The sequence below is a fragment of the Trachinotus anak genome, unplaced genomic scaffold (genome assembly GCF_046630095.1).
Source record: "Trachinotus anak isolate AG129_WGS33_773 ecotype Australia unplaced genomic scaffold, CSIRO_AGI_Tana_v1 ptg000028l, whole genome shotgun sequence".
Classification (NCBI taxonomy): Eukaryota; Metazoa; Chordata; class Actinopteri; order Carangiformes; family Carangidae; genus Trachinotus; species Trachinotus anak.
This window is the reverse complement of record NW_027273879.1, coordinates 22525277-22550752: the sequence shown is the minus strand read 5'-3', so window position 1 is coordinate 22550752 and position 25476 is coordinate 22525277. Positions and strand designations below refer to the sequence as shown.

At 41.8% G+C, this 25476-nt stretch overlaps 1 protein-coding gene across 2 annotated transcripts; it reads right to left on the bottom strand.

The window, feature by feature from the left end:
- Nucleotides 1-481: 481 nt before the first annotated feature.
- Nucleotides 482-24887, bottom strand: slc25a25b (solute carrier family 25 member 25b). Of its 2 annotated transcripts, XR_011686318.1 has the most exons (11): nt 23349-24887; nt 11588-11714; nt 11269-11356; nt 10328-10439; nt 8739-8897; nt 8499-8651; nt 8299-8406; nt 7697-7864; nt 7414-7564; nt 4093-6257; nt 482-4007 (listed from the first exon to the last, which is right to left on the bottom strand). XR_011686318.1 is itself a non-coding variant. In XM_071466208.1 (10 exons), exons 1-10 carry the CDS (start codon nt 23688-23690, stop codon nt 6073-6075), a joined length of 1593 nt encoding a protein of 530 aa, XP_071322309.1. In that variant the 5' UTR covers nt 23691-24887; the 3' UTR covers nt 482-6072. The 2 variants fall into 2 exon arrangements, 1 of the variants encoding a protein (XP_071322309.1); XM_071466208.1 differs by having other exon boundaries at nt 482-6257.
- Between the last annotated feature and the right edge of the window lie 589 nt (nt 24888-25476).

The following is a 25476-nucleotide window of genomic DNA, read 5'->3' as shown; positions in this document are numbered from 1 at the left end:
TTTTGCAAATACATCGATAACATTTCTGCAGAGGGAGGCTGGCATGAACCTTTTCTGTTGTCCCGCCCAACTGCTAATAATTACACATTATGTGAGATGATGTGAATGCCACATTAGACATTTATCGTTTGTACTACTGAGTTTGGTGACCTGCTGTAGCTGCTCAAGGTGGAACTAGATTTAAAGATTTAAAACATGTGCAGGCTAAGACTGGACATCTACTAAACATCTTTTCAATGCCAAAGTACCGAAAGAATGTGTACATACATACATACAAACATACATATATAATTATAATATATAAATAAATAAATAAATAAATAAATAAAATAAATAAATATATAAATATATAAATAAATATATAAATATATATATATTACATTGAGACAAACAACAAACATTTGTCTTGTGGTGCAAACTCAGGTTTGATTGCTGGTAGAGTTCAAATATCAAATTAACCCAAATTAAAACACTTGACAACTCCAATGATGAACTAGTTTATTTAACATCTGATCTCATACAAGCATAAATATTCTTTTCACCATAACATTCTTTCAGTGGATGCATCTACACACAGCTACTGTTAAAGTACTCACATACTCATTAGTGCATCTCCGTCACTTACAGCTAGCATAATAAAATAAAATAGAAATATATACTGAATACATTTTGAAAACAATGCCATAATTTATCAATATACATCTTAGCCTTCAGTTTGTATAGTCTGGTTGTTCCTGTATAGGATGAAGTAAAGATTTGCCTAACTGAAGGTTGGTCAGTACAAGTAAGGGCTACTTTTAAGACATTAGAGTTAGTTTATCCTGTACAAAATATGGAAAACATTTACATGCAGCCACAGGGTGACATCATTCTGTGTTGCAAATTTATGCATATATGATATCAGAGCAAGAGGTCAGATTAACACTCATGCCAGGAAGCAAGAGGAGGAAAGAGGGATGGACGTGTGAAAGAGGATCAACACTCAAATGTGATGCTGGAGTAAGGCAAGCTGACAAAAGCAGCATGGTATTCTGAAGTCACAAGGTGACAGTCCAACATGTGAGACTGCAGTTCTAGTCTGTTCAGATTGCACAGACTGTTGATTTGCAGAGCAGGGGAGCTGGCCTTTTTAATAAATGCGTCCTTTTATTACAGTACTTTCCACAATGTATACTTGATTCAGTATGAAGAGATCCTGTTTGGATTGTATGTGTCACAGCCCAGGATGTGTTTATTCTTGTCAGCTGTGCTTATGCCTGAGCAGTGTTTGCAGCTGAAATGCTTTCTGTGTTATCATAACAAACTGCTACTGATGTGAAATCAAAGGAATCTTTGTACAGAGACCAAAAATGTTCAATAATAAAAATAAATAAATGAGTAATTTTAAAATAAATTATCACATTAATAAAGTGTTTAAAATATATAAATTAAAAAAACTAGTCTCAGAGCGCAGACCTCTGCCAAGGACAATTTAATGGGTTCTTCCCAGGCCCATGACCCTCCACTCCACCAATTTACTTTCTGCATAAAGTACTGAAGTACAAAAAAACAGACATGGGTATAAACATAACCTGCTTGGTGGAGGTTATAATTGAAGAAGTTTTATAGGACTTCATTTTCATACTAGAAAAAATGTATTTCAGAATTCCCTTTTTCAAAAATCTGTTTTGATTTCCTTATGGCTTTTGGCTAGTAACATTTTTTTTTGTTTATTTCACTTTTTATTTCACAATTGTCATCATGATGGTGATGTTGTCATTGCCCCCATCATATGTCCTTTTTCTCTTAAACTAGCAAACTCAACAACTGCTACCAGATGTAGCCAGTTAGCTCCTGTTAGCCAGAGCAATAAGACTGTTAAAGTAACTGTAAATCAACCAGCTAGAGGCCGCTGCCATGAATAAACACTGTACACAGACACAGAAAGTTAACATGTCCTTAGCTTTATCTTAACAAGGCTGCACATGCTAACTACCTAGCTGGCTAACTAGCTAGGTGCAGGCTGGGAGCTTGGTTTATTACTCAGCATCAAAGTGAATACATGGTGTTAACGGAGCAGCTAACGTTAGCTGGTTAAATTCAGAGTTAACACTGTTTCGATGCTAAACACACAACTCTGTGAAGAGGACAGTCTTTCTTTGAGGTGGCTCTAGCTGACAGGAGCTAGCTAACACTGCTAACACTGGCTCCTCACTTCAAAGCTGAGGAATAATCTAAGCTCACAAGCTGAACTAGCTACTTAGCCAGCTAGGCAGGTAGCATTAGCAGTCTTGCTACGCTGAATAAATACAAGAAGACAAGTTTCTGTGTCTGTGCACTTTTTATTGACAGCAGCAGCAACAAAGTGTATTGTGCTGCTTTGGCCAACAGTTGCTAACAAGCTAAATGGATCTTAAGTTATCAGAGACAAGCTGAGCACATGTTAGCAGGAGCTCAGTTCCCAGGCCATCTGCGATATCCTGTGTCTGCCAAGCAGTGTCAGAGAAACACTAATTCTTAACGTGGAACTGTTCCATTCAGTGTTTCTACTGGTTATAATCACATGGTCTGTTTGTTTTAGTGAGTAGGAGACCTCTGGATAATTTGGCCCCTGGTAAAAACCTCCTCAATAATTAGCACTGAAGAATTTCTTTCTTTGATTGAGAGACCTCTAGCAGCAGAATTTTACATACTGTGTGTTTAATATTGAACACTTTGGGGCCCCTGTACCCACCTCTATCACTCAGAAACAAGCCTCAATTTTTCATCAGTACACATAAAAATGAAATGATTCAGTATAATTGATAGATCACAAATTCAGTCATTAACCTTTTCTGAAAGAATAAATAAATAAATACAGTTATACACAAAACAAAAACAGGAGTTAAAGCAGAGTACCTTAAAGTGCATTCAGTGTCCCACAGACTCCAGCTCTTATAGTGTTCATGTGCATTCATGTCAGAGAGGCTGGCACACAAGGCACTAATGGGAATCTGTGACACAGGCATCAGTCAGGCTGAGAGCGCTTCCTCTGATTGGCTGTCTTACTATGTGACTAAGTGTTGTTTTACATCATACAAGAAAACATGGTGGAGAAATATTCCTTAGAGGTGCAGCTTTCAACGAACTAACAGAAATCTAAATGTAAATCAGTCATTACATCTGAGATACCCTACAGGCCCTAACTTCTGAACTGTCAAAGTATTAGACTGTTAGAAAAGACTATGCTGCCAGAGCAAAACAAGAGCACTGTGATGTTTGATGAGAGCAACTGGTGTCATCTCCAAAAAAAAAAAAACAACAAGAAACTTGCTTTGATTTATATTTTATATTTTTAAATGTATTCTTAATTTAGTGAATGTTCTGTAATGTTAGTTGACACTGACAAAATGTTTTGGGATCAGGTATTTTCCTCTGGTTCAGACTAACATTGTTAAAAACAAAAAAATCTAAATTAAAAAAAATCTAGTTTCACCTGTTTCACCTGTTTCTGTAAAATCAGGATCGACTGAGCTTCATGATTGAAGTTTCATTTTTCAAATCCAGAGATGATCTTAAGCTTACACCTGCTTTAGCTGCAACTCCAGTAAAAATGGAACATGTGGTGTCCTCCTTCACAGGTCAACACACTAATGTTTAATTGAAAATTTAAAATGTCTGTAATTATGACAAGAACTGAATCTTTTATTTGGTGGGAGTCTAAAAGCAGGGAAGCTGATCTCTGGGTCATTTCTCCTGATCTGTTGAACAGTGACGACTGCTGCTTCTGATCTCCTGTCTCTGTTACATCCAGCCACAGCGTCAAAGGTAGCCACATACCTCTAGTCAGTATTTCTGCTGTTGTTGCTTTCACTCAGTTTCCAGGTGAATGTTAAACGACAGAATCATCTCCTGTCTTTAAATTAAACCAACAGCCCTGATGGATCAGACTACATCAGGTGTTCCTCACTTCAGTTCTACCTGGACAGGTAAATGTTTGAAAGCTTTAGATAGATACACTGTGTAACTGACATTACTCAGTCAGTTCACTGACATGATAACCACTCTATTAATGCACTGCTCTTACACTACAATTCAACATTTCAGCAGTTTATCACAATAACAAGTAAAGACACTGACCATCACCAGGAGACGTGTCCTGCTCTTTAAAGCTGCTGATGTAACTGACACCTTGAAAGCGACTGACTCCGGAGGAAATCCCTTGTCTCTTGTTGCCACAGAGGACGCTCTTCAGCATCTGGCTTTAAATGGCACCAACCATAACTGAGTGATTCTGCCTAATGCAACACTCAGCCAATAGGAACACTGCTCTACATATTTACATCAAGGACCATCAAAGTGCACAGCGTCTGACAGCTCAGACTCAGCTCAATATTCAGCTTTGCATTTGAAATCAATCAGTTTTTGGAAAAGCACAAACTGAACCGTGATAAGTATTTTCATCAGCCCATCTTCAACACCTCCCCTCTAACTGTAACATTCATGACACCGCTCAGCACAGACGTGTCGGACGGAACAAACAACATGACGACAACAGTGATGCTCCTGGATCCTTACCACAGGCTGGGGGAAGGTCATGTAAAGTGACTCATCTTACAAGACTCATCCCTTTGGAAGCATGAATGTGTTTAGACAATCACAGAGTTCACATTTAGACCCGAGGGCAGTGATGGAGTGATGGAGTCATTGAGTGATGGAGTGATGGAGTGTGGAGTGAGGAATGAGGAGTGATGGAGTGATGGAGTGATGGAGTGACGGAGTGATGGAGTGACAGAGTGAGGGAGCAGTTCAGGAAATATGGGTGCTAATGAAGTTTGATCAAAGATCAAAGAAATAAAACTGCAAAAATCTGAAAAACAGTTTTGTTAAATTTTCTTCACATTCCTAAGAATCAAGTATTTGACAGTTTGGTTGTGATTCTGTTTTATATGAATGATCATCTGTTAGTCTGCACGAGGCCCAGCCACTGAAAGCTAATCTTCCTCATGCAAGATCCTAATGGCACTGTGGAGTATCTCTCAGTCCACAATGATGTTTGTAGACATGACAAAGCTCTTTAACAGTGAGAAGAAGTTTGAACTGACTCTCTAACTGAATGAATCTTCTTTTGCTGTGGGACAGATCTAAATCAGCATCAACACACATAGCTGCAAATGTCAGATCCACCTTTGTTCTATGCAGTGTCAGTGATCACAGACTTGGGGAATGCTTTGTGATAAGCCTTAGTCAAGCCCTTCAAGACTGGGACCAGCCACAGCACAGCCAGTGCCCAAACTAGTGTATGTTACTGGTCCACCAGTAAACCAGTAAACACCTTCAATGACTTCAATGTAAACTTCCTAAACAACGCTAAAAGGTGCTGTAGTGATGCCACGGAGTGCAAATTTTCCCACTGGGTAATAAACTCGTGGTAACACCGGTGTCACAGATTACACTGGACATGTGTCGGTCAGTGTCAGTAGATATGAAGTGTTACCTCCAGCTGCTGCCACCTTCATCACACTCATTAATGTTCAGGTTCATTTCTGACTCTGGGGTTTAAATGGACTCTTTTGCCTTTGACACCAAATCCTCCACCATCATCGTGTTGGTCACCTCTCCTCTCATCATGTGATCAGTCCTCTGTGAAGGGACTCTGCTGTGACCACTGACTAAGTATTGATAACTAGTGTTAGTATTTTACTTGATGAACATGGCAGCTACGGCTGACACATGAAAATGGACCAAAAAAGATGATGGGAAGTTATGTAATCAAGTGAACCTGACCACCGTGTAACACTGGTAACACTGATTACCGTGGCAACCCCAGGCGCTGAACTTCTGAATTGCTAGAGGAATGATTAACATAACAGCAAACTATGGAAATAGCGTCAGTCAAGCTTTGCTCCCAGAAGCTCTTCATCTTCCTCATCAGTTCTCATTCCTCTTCATTTACATCGACTCACTTTTGTCCTTGGTTTTGATTTGAATGTTTTTAAGCATGTAGAATTTCAGCTGCTTGTTTCTTAGATCCAAAAGAATCAACTGACATTCAGCTCAGAGGAAAAGTCAAGAAGCCTTTGGCCTCTGGATTTCTTCTGTCTGCCTACCCCCTCACTTGGACTGGACCCCCAGGGTGATCTTGAGATACTCGTAGACCACGTAGCTGATGCTGACAGATGGAATGACCTTCATGAAGTTGGGGGCCAGGCCTCGGTAGAGTCCCATGGCCCCCTCAGTCCTGACGATGTGTCTGAACAGGCCCGTCATGCTCATCTGAGGGCCTCCTTCCTGGGTAGCTGAGGCAGACAGAGGGAGGACATGTTCACCAAACACACAGCAACATGGATCTGAACCTGAACAAGTCCAGGGACAACACACACACCACCCATTAACGGAGCTTTCAGACACCAACTCTGTGTTACTGATGGTTCCGCTGTCTTCATCTTCATCCTGTCACATTCTCTGTAATAAGCTACGATCTACTGTGCTACATCCAAAGTTTAGAGGTTGAATGTGGTACAGGTTGTCAGCAGCATCAGATGTAGCCGGTAACCATGGTGACAGAGTTGCTCCCTGCTGCTGCTGAGCAGCAGTGTTGGCAGACAGAACAGTGAGCACTTGCTGTCTGAGAGCACTTCCAGTGACACTCTGAAAGTTCAGTGTTTCTAAACCTCACTGAACAGGTTGAGGTGAAACAGTGCTGGACACCCACTTAACATGTGGTTGTGATGTTCACTTTAATGCTCATTGTTTTGTTTGTGGAATTCAACAATTTTCTTGTGTTTATTATTTTTTTTGGTCCAAAGTACATACATATAGCAGGTCAGGGGTTTTGTTTATGTTAATGATTAAATGTCATGAACACAAACCTCCTCAGGTTTCAACCTGTTTCATCTGGTTGAAACAAGTGTTTACAGTCACAGGGGTTTCGTGGATCTGAGTCGGAAAACTTGCACAAACAAGCCTAACAAAAAAGAAGGAGAAGAAGAACTAGATTTCCCGCTTCGTGGTTGTTTCCTCCACCAACCAGCCAAGTGGCAGGAAATATCGTCAAAATCTCTCCTTCCTGTGAGTGTTGAACATTAAGGTGTCACAGTGAAGCTGACCTTTGATCTTTTGTATATAAAATGTCATTACTTCATCATTTTATCCTGTTATTGTTATTTCACCCTTAAGTCCAAGTGAATTTTTGTAGCAAATTTGAAAACATTTCCTCAATATGAGATATTGCATCATGAGAATGAGACAGATGAACAACCTGAAAACATAACACCTGTCCACAGCTGTCATCAGTGCACAAGTGTCATAAAAACATTCTTGCATTAGGCCAAATCATCTCAATCAACCCGTCTCATAAACAGGTGACCAGTCTAACAGGTGACCAGTCAGTTAGGGTGTCCCTGACACTCAATAATGAGCTGTACAGAGCAGCAGAGTTCTGCAGAGACTGACCTTGTGCCTGCATTCGAGTCCTGACCAGGGCGAGTGGGTAGCTGGCGAGCTGACCACATGTGCTGGAGGTGGTGCCACAGGCCAGAAGAACAAACACTCCTGGGTCAGCGCTGTCTGTGGCGAAGCGCTGCAGCCACGAGTTCTTCAGAGTCTGACAGCGGAGAAGGAGTGAGATAAGCTACAGAATAACGAGAGAAGCTATCACTCTCTCACACACACACACACACACACACACACACACACACACACACACACACACACACACACACACACACACACACACCTCATAGACAGCCAGGTCAATGCCAGCGTAGGGGATGATGCCCAGCATGTTGGGGACGTAGCCCTTGTAAAACGCAGCCACACCCTCCCTCTGGAAGACATGTTTGGCACAATCCCAGATGCCAGAGTACTGACCCGTCTTCCTCAAGGCTAACCGTGTCTTCAGGACCTGAGGAGACAGGAAGTGATGTCAGACCTCCTGACAGAGAGCAGTAACCTCCACTTCTAGTCCAAGAGTCGCAGAAAATCTTTCGTACTTAAACAAAGATTATTATACATATGTCGTGCATTATCTTTCATGTGAAAATAAGTTGCGTGTTATGAACCTCATTTACATAAATGACTTGCTCACACTTTGTGCATAACTGGCGACCTGTGAGTCTGCCTGAAGGTCTGTTTCCCTCCAGATAAGAGGTCACAGTACAGTTTCACATGATGGGTTCAAGGCTAAAAGTTAGAATGGGCAGTCAGTCACAAGACAACTTATTTCTGCACACAAACATAAGTTTCTACACAGCATTTACAGATGAACATAATCCTTATGACCACTCATTATGTGTAATCCAGGTCTTGTTTCATGGTGTGTGCTCACAGGTCTCTCACCTCCATGGGGTAGATGCTGCTCTGAGCGATGGCTCCTGCCAGAGAGCCAGCGACCAGCCTCTCTGTGATGCCCAACGTCTCCTGGTTACTTCCAATGAGTCGTTTAATCTGACAGACAGGAAATGTATGTTTGTTACACAGCAACACAAAACAAGACAGAAATAAACAACTTGTCAAAACAGAGCTGTGTGATTCCATACCTGCTCATAGGCCATGAACTTAATAGCAGACTCAGGAGCGATTTTGATGACATTAATGCCATTGCCTCGCCACAGTGACCTCACACCGCCTTCTCGAATCATCTGGGCAAAGCCCCCAGAAATGTGCATGCTGTTGCTCTTGGAGGCGTGAACCTGTGCAGGATAAACAGTCAGTACATCTTCACACAGGGATTAGTAGTTAACTGAAGATATGCCTCATTCATGAGGCATGTGTGTTACCTGCATGAGTACTTTGAGCCTGTCCAGTGGGGCTGTGCAGGTTCGAGACACCGCCCCAGCTCCTCCTCCAGCCACTAGATGTCGCCACCACATTCCTGTTTGCTTCTCTTCTGCCGTGAACTCGTCAGGCACCATCAGACTCTCCCCGACATCAAAGATCTGTGGAGGTGACAAGAGAGCAGCATGAAGACGTACAGAAATCAATATGAACTGTTAGTATGCAGTCAAACATGTCCTGCACTTGGTACTGTCGTGGCTAGGTGCACCTGTGGCACCTGATCCCATAGATCCAAGTGCACCTGTGGGATCAGAAATGATACATAATCATATATCAAACATGTCCAATAAGATTCACTGCTTTCATCCCCTTCAAACACAAGTGTCTCCCACTTGGATGCACTGACTCAGAGAGATGACCTCACAGGAAACAGTAGTTCAAATACACTGAGAGGAGCAGACGAGGACTCTGAAGTTTAATTCACTTCTGAATTCACTGTGGACATGTTGAAGATCTTTATCTTTATCTTTATTTATCATGAAATTAAGAATCTACCTGGATTCTAACTGAAAATGAAGCTCCAGGTGTTACATAGATCATTATTGTTTTTAACCCTCGCCCTTGTTATCCAGATGTTTTTGATGTAGGCACTGGGGGAGTTATTAGTGGAGAAAGTTTTAATTTGACTAGAGTGTTTCATTATGTTTTCATGTCTGAAATGTTTTCAGTGTCAGCGTCCAACACGCCTGTTGATCTGCAGTAGAAACTGTAGATTAATTCAGTAAGACAAGTTTAATGTGCACATAGGTGCTGAGGCTTCTGTGGTGATTTTGTTGCACTAAATTTAGATTTAGACTGCAGATGGAAGAGAAACCTGCTGCCTTCAGATGTCTGAGGAGACTCAGCACAGTAAAGATGTCAGAAGTGTCCTGGATAATAGAAACACTCATTATTTTTTATTCTGTCTACCTGACTTTATTGACAGTCAAACAGAAAAATCTGTCATCCGGTTAAAGAGAAATCTGTTCTTTTCTAAACTGAACTCTGTGAGTTGCTGCTTTTTGGCTGAAAGTACAGTACATAGAACAGGACCTCTGTTCAACTCATGTTCTTTTTTGGCTAGTCGGCATTTTGCCTTTGATACTTTGATAAGTTTTTCTTTAAACAGAGAAAATTATGATCCATTGTTTTACATTCCACATGCAACTAGCATCTTGAAGTGTCTTAATGTTTCCCTGCTGTTTTCATCATTTACTAAACTGTAACACTGTAAACACTGTAACACTGTAAACACTGCCTACACAACTTAAATGAAGTAGAAAAGATACTGTGTCTTAATGTTTGAAGTTGTGTTGTTGTTTGTAGACAATGTTGTTGTTGTTTACAGACAGTGTTGTTGTTTATAGACAGTGTTGTTGTTGTTGTTGTTGTGTTGTTGTTTGTAGACAGTGTTGTTGTTGTTGCTTTTTATGGACAGTATTGTTGTTGTTTGTAGACAGCGTTGTCGTTGTTGTTTGTAGACAGTGTTGTTGTTGTCGTTGTTGTTGTTTATAGACAGTGTTGCTGTTGTTGCTGTTTATAGACAGTGTACCGTGGAGTGTTTCCAGTAGAGGATGATCTCTGGGATGTTGTCTGCTGGATGCAGGAGGTGGTAATCCCGCCACTCGTTCCAGTCAATGGTCATTGTTCCGTTTTTATCCATACTGATGGAGGATGACACAGAGGATACAGATTGTTATCAGTGAGACAGTTCCAGACAGGGCCAAGAAGCTGCTAACATGCAATAATGGTGATATTTGTTCTCAGGTGCACTGTGCTGAAACAGGATGCTTTATGAGCACACTGTGAATCAACATGTTATCACATCACTGCTTTGTTCTGCCAATGTGACATTTGTTGCATGTTTCCTTTGGAAGCAGCTGGTAACTGAATTAGACGATGCAGTGGTGATTAGTGCAGCACCGGCTGAGCAAGCAGACTGTAGAAGCTACTACTTACTACAAGATAGGGGCCCAAATATGGCCCCTCCTTATTCTGAGACAAGCCAGAGAGAAGAAAAGACAGATACACAGACAGACAGGAGGTTAGAGGACCAAGACCAGGATCACTCTGAGCCACAACAACATGAGCCAGAAAATCGTACACAACATATACAACATACAATATATCCCGAAACACACCCCTCCCGAATGTCTTATTAAAAATAAGAATAAGTGTTGTGAGTTTCACATAAAAGTGACTTTGACAGGGTGTCAGACATGATGCCAGCGTGATAAGGTGTCAACACATTTAAATAAAGAGCTGCATATCAGAGAGGGGAGAAAGAAACCAGAACCACTGCAACTTCATTAAAAACTGGCCCTCTTTGTGTGTGTGTGTGTGTGTGTGTGGTGGTGGTGGTGGTGGTGGTGGTGGTGGTGGGGTATGAATGTGACACATCAAAGAATGAAGAAGGAGGGGGACGTCTCACACACTCTCTCACACACAGACACACACAGACACACACACACACACACACACTCTCTCTCTCACCTCCTGAGAATCTTCTCAGCCTGCTCCTCAGAGATGTTCACTCCCAGGTCCCTCAGAGACTGCATTATCTCCTGTGAGTCGATCCGACCTACACCACAGAAATTCTAAATGTCACTTCAGATGAAACACCACTGATTTTACATTTGAAGGTCAGTTTAGTCTCTGTCCTGCGAGACTTGACTTGTCTGAGGGAACAGCCCGATGAAATCATCTCAGAGAAATTAAAAACATTAAGCCTGAGGCGGGCATCGACCAGGCAGTGGAGGTCTGAAGCAAAGATGACAGTTATGCAGTGAGTAGTTGCTGGCAGATTCCTTACCATCGTTCTTCTTGTCCAGACTCTTGAAGACGAGGCGGAGCTTCTTCTCGTGATCTCTGAGGTAATGAACAAACTCCTCAAAGTCCAACTGTCCATCCAGGTCTTTGTCCCCTGCCTTCACTATTTTCTGAAAGGACAGAAGAAACAGTTGAGACATTTGAGGGACTTATGTCTATTGAGTCAAACATGGGGGGAAATGGGGACGGGGACAGCTGCAGAGACAGGAAGCAGCTCATAAACATGTTGCTTTATTAGCTGCAAATTATCTGTAAAGGATATTCACTTGAACTGACTGAACTCATTCAGTTGTTATTAAAGACAGAGTGATGTGACAAACAGCAGCTTCCATCTGTGCACTGTTGACTCAGCCTGCAGTTCAGACCACTTCACAGCCATCAGCCTATTAGTTCTCTCAGACAGGCCATGGCACTTTCTGCCCCTACAGCCTGCTAAGCCAGCTGGAAGGAATTCTACAGGAGCTAGCTGGAACATGAAAACACACTTATCGGCAGGAAACAGCCACCTGAGGGAGGGACAGCTGGGTGTGCTGGGCAGGGAGGAAACCTGCATGTTTGCCTCACACTGAACGCACCTCAGCAATACTTTGGCAAATGATTTGCTCTGCTAACCAGGGGCACTAACAGCATGGAGGCCAGTCCACAGGCCACTTTGTGAGTTTTTACAATGAACTATTTCACAGAATAAAAGTCATACAGTTGTATCCCCTTACACCTGCCTTTCACAGTGTCACAGTGTTATCATAGCATGTTGATTCACCTGCAGCAGTGCAGGAAGTACTCAGATCCTCCCTCAGCTCAGAAATGTGTTTTCATCAGTGTTACTGCTCTTGGATGTTTAACAAAACGATCTATGTTCAGAGCTGGGGACTCGACATGAATGAATCTGCTGAATGTGTAAAGTTTCTACCTGTGAGCAGGATTTGTGACATCACACAGTCAACATACTTCAACATCAGTGTATCACTGATACCATTCTCAGAGCTGGAGAATGGTCTGGTTATGTGAGACTAGTTCAGAAGCCACTCCTGGTTCAACAGGCAATTTCGACAACTGTGATGTTGAAACTAATGCAAAAATTATACTATGGTACTTGAATAGATATGCTTAGATACTTTCAACCACTGACTTAAAGATGCTTTAAGTTGACTTTGACCACAGTAAAAAAAAAAAAAAATCTATTGTATGCTTTACAGAGAGGTGGGTGATAATATCAAATGTGTGATTTCTGTTAAATGGGCTGAAGATGGAAAAATCTGTGGTTACACACACTGATCTGTAATTTAGACCTAAACAATATAGACTGGGTCTGTAACACACAGTAACACACGGTTTCTGAGATGTTTGATACTAAAAACAAACGAATCATCTTCAAAGTTAAGACCAGTGTTAGAATGAAGGCAAAGCACTGAGCAGTAATGACCACAAGTTGGAGCTCTCCTGTTCACAGCAGACACAGCTGAGCCCTCTGTCTCCGCAAACAGATGAGACACAGAGAAGTTAGTTATTCAGACACAACAAGGAAGACTGCACAGCAGAGCCAACATTCAATATGAATATTACTGAGCAGCAGCACGCTGTGGGGTCACACTGTGGATTCACACTGTGGGGTCACACTGTGGGGTCACAGTGGTAACTCACTTCACCCACATGCACAGCACATGATCTCCTCTCAGATGTAAATTAAGTGGCTGACTACCTCCTATCAAAGAAACAAAACAGCTTAAAATTCAACCACACCAACCTCAAACATAAGTGTTGGTTCGGCAAAGACCAGAGGAACCAATGTCTGTCATGTCTCAGTGACACTGAGTGTCAGTGTGTCTGTTACAGTGACCTTTAACTTGCAAAGTGTCGAATCATTCAGGCTGATTCTGAGTCAGCCGTCCAGTCCAGGGGAGTAGAGGCCATCGTATTCCTGCTCACTGAACGAACACTGGGTAAATAAAGGTCCACAAGACTTACAGCCTGCAGGTTCATGGTTCTATACTGAGACACACTGGAGCTTTGAGCTAGACGCTAGATGCTAATTTGTTCACCATGACTATGGTAACATGCTAATGGTTAGCAGCATGCTAACATTAGCACCAACAATGAAGTGCAGCTGAGACTGATGGGAATATCATTAGCTCTGCAGGTATCTGGTTGTAAAAGATAGAAAGAAGGTGGCGTTCTACTAACCTGGAAGAATCTCTAAAGGCTTGGAAAGACAGCCTATTGGCGTATAAAAAAAGTCTCTGTAAAGCCAGAACATCCTATTATTCATCATTGATAGAAGAAAACAAGAATAATCCCAGGTTTCTGTTCAGCACTGTAGCCAGGCTGACAGACAGCTACAGCTCTGTTGATCCATCTATTCCTTTAGCCCTCAGTTGTAATGACTTTATGAGCTTCTTTACAAATAAAATTGTCTCTGTTCACCATCTCCTCCCCACAGCTGGCTCAGATGTACTGTCCAGTTCAGCAGCCTCAGAGTCCACTGTAACTGGTTTATATTTGGACTGTTTTTCTCCTGTACATCTCTCTGAGCTCGCTTCAACAGTTTCTTCATCTAAACCATCGACTTGTCTTCTAGACCCCGTTCCAACAAGGCTGTTCAAAGAAGTTTTTCCTTTAATCAACACCTCTATATCAAGTCTGATTAACTTATCAACTGGTTATGTACCGCAGGCTTTTAAAGTTGCAGTAATTAAACCTCTACTTAAAAAGCCTACTCTTGATCCTGATGTTTTAGCCAATTATAGACCTATATCCAACCTCCCCTTTATTTCCAAAATCCTTGAGAAGGTTGTTGCAAACCAGTTATGTGATTATTTGCACAGGAATGGTTTGTTTGAAGATTTTCAGTCAGGTTTTAGAGTCCATCATAGCACAGAAACTGCTCTGGTTAAGGTTACCAATGATCTCCTCATAGCCTCAGACAATGGACAATGGACTCTCTATACCTGTCCTACCAGATCTTAGTGCTGCATTTGACACTATCGATCATAAGATTTTATTACAGAGAATAGAGCATATGGTTGGCATTAAAGGAACCACACTAAGCTGGTTTAAGTCATATTTGTCAGATAGACTCCAGTTTGTTCATGTTAATAATGACTCTTCTATCATCACTAAAGTCAGTCATGGAGTTCCACAAGGTTCTGTGCTAGGACCAATACTTTTCACTCTATATATGCTTCCTCTAGGAAACATTATTAGGAGGCACCAGATACATTGTTACGCAGATGACACCCAGCTGTGCTTATCCATGAAGCCAGGTGAGACTAACCAGGTAGCCAAGCTTCAGGTGTGTCTTAAGGACATAAAAACCTGGATGACCAGTAATTTCTTACTCTTAAATTCAGACAAAACTGAAGTTATTGTAATTGGCCCAAAACACCTCAGAGATACACTATGTGATAATATACTGACTCTGGATGACATCACCTTGGCCTCCAGTGCTACAGTCAGAAACCTTGGTGTCATTTTTGACCAGGACTTGTCCTTTACTTCACATATAAAGCAAGTCTCTAGGACAGCCTTCTCCCACCTGCGCAATATTGCAAAAATCAGACCCATTCTGTGTCTAAAGGATGCTGAAAAGCTAGTTCATGCATTTCTTACCTCAAGACTGGACTACTGTAACTCTTTATTGTCAGGATGTCCCAAAAATTCAGTAAAAAGCCTCCAATTGATCCAAAATCCGGCAGCACGAGTACTGACAGGAACTAGGAAACGGGATCACATCTCTCCTGTGTTAGCTTCTCTGCATTGGCTCCCTGTAAAATCCAGGATAGAATTTAAAATCCTCCTCCTCACCTACAAAGCCATTAATGGTCAGGCACCATCGTACCTTAAAGAGCTTATAGTTCCCTATTTTCCCAATAGGACACTTCGCTCTCTAAATGCAGGTGTACTTGTGGTTCCCAGAGTTTGAGAGAGTAGAATGGGGGGCAGAGCCTTCAGCTATCAGGCTCCTCTCCTGTGGAACCACAGCTCCCAGTGTGGGTTCAGGAGGCAGACACCCTCTCTACCTTTAAGATCAGGCTTAAAACTGTCCTGTTTAGTAAAGCTTATAGTTAGGGCTGGCTCAGGTATGTCCTGAACCATGCTATAGAGCTAGACTGCTGGGGGATTCCCATGATGCACTGGGCTCTCTCTCTCTCTCTCTCTCTCTCTCTCTCTCTCTCTCTCCTTTTTTTTTTATCTCCTCCTAAACCCAACCAGTCGAGGCAGAACCCTCCCCCTGAGCCCGGTTCTGTTGCAGGTTTCTTCCTGTTAAAGGGAGTTTTTCCTCCCCCCTGTTGCCATGCGCTTGCTGTTGGGTTTTTCTCTGTAACAAAGTAAGGTCTTGACCTGACCCTGTAAAGTGCCTTGAAATAATGTATATTATGATTTGCCGCTATACAAATAAAATTGAATTGAATTGAATTGAATTGAATTGAATTGAATTGAATTGAATTGAAAAGTAAGTAAGTAAACATTTAGACCTGAAAGTCTGAGACCCTCAAAGTTGTGAGAATTTATCCTGAGACAATGTGGTCGGTACCAAGTTCTCACAGCAATCCATCACATTTCACTCAGACCTGACGGCGGCACTCGCGGAAGAATCACAGGAACTAAGATTCATCCTCTGGGAACCATGAACCTGAACTAAACTTACTGAACAAAATCAACCAGGAGATGCTGAGTTATTTTACTGGACAATTTCAGACTGTGGCCAGCTTTCACTGACTTTGTCTTGCTCATGTCAGTTCATTCAGTCAATGCTTTCCTGAGTGTGTGCCTTCATGATCTATATGGATGACACAAGCACAAACACCCAGCCTCAGGCTACGTCCATATTAATATGTTTTAGTTTTAAAATGTATCACTTTTAATTCTTTTACTCCTGGCATCCACATGACTCCAGAATCTTCAGCCCCTAAAACAGAGACTTTCAGAAACGCTGCCAGACCCGTTTCAGTTTGATAACTTCAGGGTTGTGTTATAGTCTGGAAGGACAGGAACAATGACAGACACCTGCCTTGCCTCCTGACTGGGTCTTATCAGTCACAACCACCACACATTGGTGAACGAAAGATGAATAGAGACCAAAGGTTAGTTTAATCACTTGGACACAATCACACTGGAGAAAAGGAGAGAGAGTGATAAGCACCAAAATAATTGAGGTAAAAGTTTGAGATAATTGTGATAATGATTTGAAGTCATACCTCTCAGCTCTGGTGCTTGATAAAAAAATCAACAGTTTAACAGAGTCATTCAGATTCGTCCTCTATATGTAATATAGCCATATCTGTCCAAATGTTACTGGAAATTCACTGGATGGTTGTTGAGATATTTCACCAAACCAAAGTGATGGACCAACAGGCAACAACCTCACACTGACTTTCTCTAACATGCAGTACAACCTGAAATTCATAAACACTTCCCTGAAGAACATGACTGTTCAAATATGCTAAAAGAACTGAACAGTAAATAAATATAAAGATTAATCAGGTTGTTCTACCTGTTGGCACTGAACCACAGACCAAAGACTGATTCATACAGAGACCTCATTAGAAAGTTGGGCAGTAAATCTCTAACAGTAATTATCCTGTCAGTGAGATGCCATTGAAAGCACCACAAAAAGCAAATAAAAGGACGTTGAATGAAGTCGAGTTTCATATTTCTTGGGTCGAAGTGCTGTTTCCAAGGTCATTAGTGTAGGAGAGCACAGCCAGAGCTTCACCCTACCTGTTGAAGATCTGTAGGTGGTGCCACCATGATTAATACTGTGGTCTTCTTTGGAGTAACATTACTCCTGCTGCCGTCTTTATTGTCAGAGGAGTGTGCTGTCTTTCCTTGGAGAGCAGTTTGGACTTCAGTAGCTCCACTTTCTTTCTCCCCTGGCAAGGGGGTCTCAGCAGGCTCACACTGTGTGCTGCCAAAAAGCCTCTGGCTCAGAAAACGCAGCATTTTCTCCAGAATCCTCAAACTGGGGCTTACAGTGTCTGGGTGCCCGGCCTGTACTCAAACACAATGACGACACTTAACTGTGTCTGTCAGCTGGAGGCCAAGAGTTGAAGCGCCAGCAGATGTGTAGAAAAGTCAGTCGAGGACGTGCGGCTTCTTCCACCTCACTGCTGCAGCTCAGCATCTCAGTGTCTCATCTTCTTACTAGAGCCTTTTCTCTATAAAACCACTCAGCTGACAGATCCACACTCAGCACAGGAATCCACAGCAGAAGGATAAAAAAATGCTCCAAGCTAACTCTTTCCATGTAACTTGTGAGGCATGATTAGTTCTCCTTTTATCAAACTAGAACTTCACTCTGTAAATCACTCATGCTGATAATAATTAAATGATGACAGTAGCAGCACACAGGCAGGATCTGCTGCTAAACCGGTCTCAGTATCAGCAGCGAGAGAAATGCAGCAAAGAGAACCTCCAGAAACCTGCATCCTCACTGCAGCCGAGCCTGGCCAATCACTGCAGCCCATACTGGCAGGTCCGATTGTCGAGCCACAGAACAAGCCCCTCAGCCAATGGAGGACGGGATAACAGCATGGAAGATAATTTATGCCTTCAATTGTCAGTCAGAGTAGAAGGAGGGGTGAGGGTGAAGCACAGGGTTTCCCTCCATCACTCCTCCCTCACAGGAGAAAATCTGCTGATGCCTCCGCCCCCTCCCTCCCTCACCATCCTCCTGCTCTCTCTCTCTGAGTCATTCAAAGCATCCAGCAGGCAATCCCATCCCTCCAACCACCGAGCCCCACCACATCTTAATTCTCAACATGTACTGGCTTCCTCCAGCTGGGAAAACTACAGAGTGATGTAGCAAAGTCAGTTCACCTCTTCATAAAACTAACTCCTCGCAGCTGCTGGTTTTACAGACTGCTCTGCTCTGCAGGGTACATCGATCCCAGTGTAAATCATTACTGACACAAACAGGAGCTCTCCTAATTACAACATTTCCAATCAGTCCCTATACCCAGAAGTCCCTCCTGCATGACGGGTTTTCACATTTTAGAGAAGAAACAGAGTAATTAAAGGAGAAGACTGTTTTTTTCTGAAGACGCAGTTAAAAATACCTCACAAACATAGTTTTATTCTGAAAAGGTTCGGTAACTTCCTAAATCAGCTGCCCACTTCTTAATCAGACACTACTCAAACAGGAGGAAATAAAATACCCTTGTCCTGTCCTTCAGAGTGCTGTAGCACCCGATTTGGGAACCACCGTTCTAGTGAATATTTGGGGCAGCAGGACGGTGTGAGTGTTGGATTGAGTCGGTGTGTGTGTTCATTGTAATAAAGTAACAGTGTGAGTCACTGATGTATTTTAATAGTTTCTGGACAACAGTGGAGCTCTATGACACACGGGAATAAGATTTACCAGGCTTTGGACACGCAATGTGCTGGATATATTCATTGCTGTACAATATTGCCAGCCTTATCCTGTGTAGTCTTTTCTATAATTACTTTGGGGACGCATCAGTGTAGTGGGTTAGTGAACAATAGTGTTAATGTAATCTTAGTCCTGGGATGAAAAATTAATATTGCTTTAGTCATATTTTGGCACTTTTATTAATTTTTAATACATTTTTAGTCGACTAAAACTGGAGTTTGGATTTTTTTCTTCATCAGGTAATTAGTTGACCCAATGTGAATATTTAAGTCAAGACCTAAGCAGCACAAAAAGAAGACTGACCACTAGAGTCTGGCTCCAGCAGTGAGTCAGTCCCCATAGACTCCCATGTTCAAATGTCCAACTTTACAGCAGAAATAAACATGTTTACAGCCTGGTACAGAAACTGTTTTGGTCTCTAGAGGTAATTTCATCCTTCATGACAACTGTACGGCTGAATTTTATAGAACTCACCTGTTTACATTTTATTAAGGACTAAAGTTATGGAGAACTGAGGGCATGGCCTCTTTGAGTGACAGGTGGGTGAGTGTATGCTTGTCATGCACTGAAGTTTCAGCTTCACACACGCCCAAACTCTTTGACCAATTTTGGATTAGCCTGGAGGGGCGCAGTACTGCAAAGATAACTTCAGTAGAAGAAAAGTAAGTAAACAGCTGTTACTGCTAACACTAGCTAAACTTACAAAATAAAATAAGATTTCATCCAACTGATTAAAATGAAAGAGAGCCACAGAATGACAGGTTGTATGAGAGAGAGCAGCTTTGCAGAGAGCATGTCTGGTCTGATGTTATTAATACATCCAGACACTGAAGAGGATAAAACTGTGAAGTCTGGAAAGATGCAACAATATTAGCAAATCCAACACAATCTAACTCCTGCAATATGACTCAATCAACACTATGATCTTAACTTCAAGTTAATAACACAAACCCTGAGAATCAAGAAAACAGGAAAGACAACACACTGGATCAGAGGTCCGACAATAAGCTGCTACACACTGACTTTTTCTCTCAGCTACTTCATATTTGACCTGAGTCCAGATGATGTCATCATTTTCTTTTTCTGTCACTGTGTGTTGTCTGAGCTCCTGCACCCGCAGCATTAAAGTACAGAGCTATTTCCAGCCTGGCGCCGTTGGTGGTGCATTGATGGGTGCATCTCCTCTTTTCTGAGTTTTCTCAGAGATTTTGTTATAGTTTCTATTTTTTAACTCCACTTCAGTCCCCTCTGACCCTTACAGAGGACAGATTTCATCACTTTTTGTTTTGTCTCATTTTGTTCGTTTTGTCTTTGTCGTGATAAAAAAGGTCATTCAGGAATATATTTTTTAAAAAAAAACAACAAAGTTAACAAAATTAGTATTATAAACCCACCAGCCACAATATTAAGCTCAGTTACCTGCAACACTGTTGCTGATCTGTGTAAACCAAGTGTTCAGGTAGGTTTGAAACTATTTCCCAGTTTAATTAGCTTAAATATTAAGACGTAACAATGTTGGTGAACTGACTCAAAATGTCCACCGCACTTATCTTGGATTCTGGAAACAGCTGTGCACACAGCTGTGCTCTATAAGGTCTTTAGTGGTTTCAGTGGATATTACAGCTTTGATAGAGACACATGCCCGCTCAGTTTTTTCTAGGTGACCTCTGTGTTTAACAGTGTTCACTGTTCAGTCTAGTGTCAGTGTGGTCTGCAGAGTATCTACAGATGCACTCCTGCTGTCTGAGAACAGTGTTGACTATATGTGGACCAACTGCAGGTCAGTGACTCAGCAGCAGATTATCAGTGAGGAGGGTTTGGAGTCGTCTTCATAGAGAAAGGCTCCTTATCTCATTTTGAATTCAGCGCTCATGCACAGTGTATGACACACTGTAGGAAGAGGAAGTGTCCCACTTTACTACACTACTGTTATGACCTTTGCACATCAAGTTTGTATTTGTCATCTTAAGCCTGCAGATTGTCCAGTGGAAAGATTGTAGAGTCTCATTGTGAACTGTTCTTACAGGGACTGGTTCTTCAGAGGAGACAATGACTATCAGCACAATTTCTTGTGTGAAGTCTTTTTAATAGGCCCAGAATAAAAACAGATATTTCAGCCAGAGACTGAGTAGAGAGAGTTTTTTAATTCATCATGCATCATCCACAGCCTTGAAAAACTCAAGTCTAATATCCCCATCACGGCTGGTGTGTCCACATTTATCCCCACTAACTACATGATGACAGTGGCTACCCTATTTCTACTGTATCCATAATCAGCTGATGACGAGAGATAGGGCGTGGGAGTGAGGTGACAGATAGGTAAGCAGAGCTGAACAACCCCACACACACCCCCACAACCCTCCTCCAAAAACCACCAGCTCAGTGTGCAACAAAAAATAGTAGTTGTAGTAATAGTAGTAGTAGTAGCAGTAGTAATAGTAATAAATCAAACCTCTATTAAACTCAGGTCCTGTCCTGTCTCATGATTTTGTGCTGTCTGTCTTTCCTGTGCTGAAAGTCTCTCTCCTCCATCTTCTGCTCTCTGTCTGGACATCTTCACCTTTCTCCTTCCTTAGGATTATTTGTTTTAGGATTATTCTTCCAAACTGACACTAAACACATCCATGTGTAGTATAGAGGAAAAATATCTAAAATCACTTCTATGTTAATCTTCAACATTTTTACCATGAACTGACAATGACTCAGTGACAATGTAGAACACTGTATTTTCCTGCCTCAGTGTTGTTAATCTTTCCTGAAGCACAGAGGAGACACAGGAACTTCGGTCTTCAGTAGTCGTAGCTTTTATTTACTGACAAAATGCCTCAAGTGCACATACATCACACTGCTACGTTCACAGCTACAATGCTTACTGCTAAAATAGCTGGCTAAGAAGTGCTATCCTTAACATGCAAATGCCCAAAAAAATTTGCTGCCCTCCTAGCTTGATAAGCTCCAGCCTTTGTCATCAGGACACGGTCACACTCACTAAAAAGACTGTGGCTGCCACAGCTGGTGGTCGAGCTAGCTTCCAGAGACAATAGTCTGCTGCTGCTACAAGAGGGCAGTAAGTTACGTGACGGATAAACAGACATCAGATCCTTCAGGGTACAGAAAGCTGTTGTGAGCTGCTCAGATGTAAGAGACATAACACTTCCACATCTGTATCATTCTGATTGATGTCTATTTGTAGCTTGGCGCTGCTTGCCTTGCTTGTCCTGATGGCACAACACTGTCATGGAGACAGACTCCAGTCCAAATAGCAGAGCAAGTACATTCAGGCTTAAGACATTCCTCACAACATATACAATACATGATCAACTAAATCTCAGCTTTTTCATAGCTTGTGGAGAAACAATTATATAACACAAACTGTTAGCTTGTCTTCAGGGTCTGTAGCTGCTTCATTTGTTTAAATATAAGGCTGCGTTCAAAACGTCTTACCCCCGGTGTCTTTGTGATTTTTAGATCAAGTTAAAAGCAACTTCACTTTGATTGAAAATAGGTTTTTTAGATGTCTTGTTTACATTTACACTTACAAGGCACTTTATTAGAAACACCTGTACACTAGAGGTGGGTGATATGACCTGAAAATCATGCTATATTTTTTGTTTTATTACAGTGACCTGTCCCACCTGTGTTTGGGGTGGAGCAGCCTGCCCCATAATGTACAGTAGCTTTATTAGTATATGCACTTTGGACCATAACACAAATCAATGATGGTCTGAATGCCACAGTCTATGTGAGTACTGTTGCTGACCATGGTCATCCCTTCATGGCCACAGTTTACCACCTTCTAATGGCTACGTCGTGCAGGATAACACTCTAAAGTTTCCAACATCTGGTGGATCCATTTAGAACTGAGGTTGTTTGAGAGTAAAGGGGGACAACCAGTGTTAGTGTGGTGTTCCTAATAAAGTGCTCAGACCAAACCTAGTTCTCACCAGATAGATTCTACTGCAGACTCAACAACACTCAGCAGTTGTCTAATCCTTGTTCCTTTCTCCCATTATTCATCTTTGTCTTTTTAATATAATCAAGAATATAAAATATTCTGCAGAAATGCAGTTTTAATTTTCAAATCAACTGTACATGCAAACAGTAAGACAGAACCGGGCAAGAACAAAAGTCTGGACTACAAAGCAGGATCTGCAGTTATTAAGGTAACTTAGGTTTAACTATGGGTTTTCAGTGCTTTGATGGTGGTTCACTTGTTACTGAGGTAAATGGTGACATGCGCTGAACTCACAACCTGCTCTGGATCAGGACCAGATCAAAACCTGTTAACGGCCCAACTATTGACCAATCAGATCACTGGAAAAACTGAGTCATCATTTCTTTAGGACCCTGACAGAAACAAAGAGTGTCCACTTACCATGAGCTCATGTTCAGTCCGATGTACCCCCAACTTCTTCAGCCCAATGGTCAGGTCGTTGACACAGATGCCTCCATCACCGTTAACATCCAGGACCTGAAACAGTACCTTCAATCTGTGCTCCTGTTCGGACGCTCCACATATGTCACATGGATGCGGTGACTGGCCGGGGTCAGGGTGCCAGTCCCCGGCCACGGGCTGTTGGGTGACCGGTTTAGATAAGGAAGCCGATGAGGGGTCTTCGGCGTGCCCGCCTACGCCGCCCGGGTCGACTCCCGAGCGGCACTGGCAGAATACGTCACCGAGCAGGGGGGGCATCAACGAGCCCTGCTGGTGCATCATGAGCAGTGTGACACTCTACCAGGCTCAGTGTCAGCTCAGCCAGAGAGCAGCTCAGGCCGCCGTTACAGCTCCAGCCCTGATGACAACGTCACATGTCCCTCCATTTCAGCCGGCTCTGAAAGCAAAAGGAGCAGCTGCCGGTTTACTGTCGATTAACTGTCGGTCAGACCCCGGTTAGCTTACAACCCGACTCTTCACCACGAACACAGGCGGAGTTCACTTGAGACGAAGTCGGGAACTCTCAGTGGTGAATCCCCGTGATACACTAGCTCGGTAACCCACTATAAAGTCAGTGTTGTAGGTGCCGGTGAAAGGAGACGCGTTGATCTGTCACCTCCTGTAAAAATACCTTCACAGCGTCGAATCGAAGACTTTACACGGAGCTCCTTTACCGCGCTTCACAACTAATACAGTTCCTGTTTTAATCACCGTTGTGTATAAAGATGCTTATTCCGGTGTTTCAGTGCCGTTAACTCGCCGACCGTTGACAGGGGAAAGATATTTGGCTCAGGGAACCGGGTGCACCAGAAGTCCCGCGGTACAACGCGAGATTACAGCGTGATTAGAGTACTGCCTTCATTCAGGGAGGAGACAACGTGGGCTTTCGAGATAAACTGGAGCTGAAAGAAGAAAGTTGGTTTTTTTTTAATCATAACACTAAAAATGCAGAATATAATAAAAAAGAAGTAACATAACAGTAACATAGACAGACAAACGGATATACAGCGCCAGCGCCAATCAAATAAAAACTGAAAGTGGTACAGTAAAAAAAAAAAAAAATTAAACAAAAATATAAAAATTATATCTTTAATCAAAAATTATTATTATTATTTTTTTTTAGCACAAATTGAAAGTTTTCATAGCTTTTCGTAGCTTTAGGTAGACAATGTTCAAATATAGGATTCTACTTCCTTTTTAAAACTACAAAAAGAGGGTTTAGTTTTTAACACCTTCCATTTATGGATGTAAACCTTGGCCAGTAATATGATGAGGTTGCCCAGGAATATCATATCATTATCCCAGATATAGTCCAAAACGAAATGTCAGATGCCTTTCCACAGAATTCGAGTGTGTTCACAAGAGAGAATATTTAATGGGAATCTGAGAATATGGAATGACACACGTTCTCTCATGTTCTCTGACAACACAGCTCACTGGCGCCATCTTCTGTTCAAGAGATGTACTAAAATGTTTCTTTTCTGCAAGTTTTAAGTAAATTAAATCCAGTAAATATATTACACACACACACGGAGTATATAAATATATATATATATATATATATATATATATATATATATATATACTCCGTATATATACACTCACAATTGATCAGATATTTTTCGTAAAACAATAAAATTTCAACTCAAATGTTGAAATTTTATTGTTTTACGAAAAATATCTGATCAATTTGAATTTGATGCCAGAAACACAAAAAAGTTTGTACAGGGGTATCAAATTACTGAAAAAGTTGTAATAAAAACCAAAACAAAACACCTAGTTTAATATCTCATACCTAATTAGGTTAACTGTCAACAGGTCAGTAGATGATTGGGTATAAAAAGAGTCTCTGTGCAGTGAAGATGGGGAGAGGTTCACCACTCTGTGAAAGACTGTGTGGACAAATAGTGCAACAGTTTAAGGATAATGTTCCTCAACATAAAATTGCAAAGAATTTGGGAATTTCAGCATCTATGGTTCATAATATCAATGGAAATTTCAGAGAATCCAGAGAAATCTCTGTAGGCAAAGGGACAAGGCTGAAAACCAGGACCGGATGTTCCAGTGT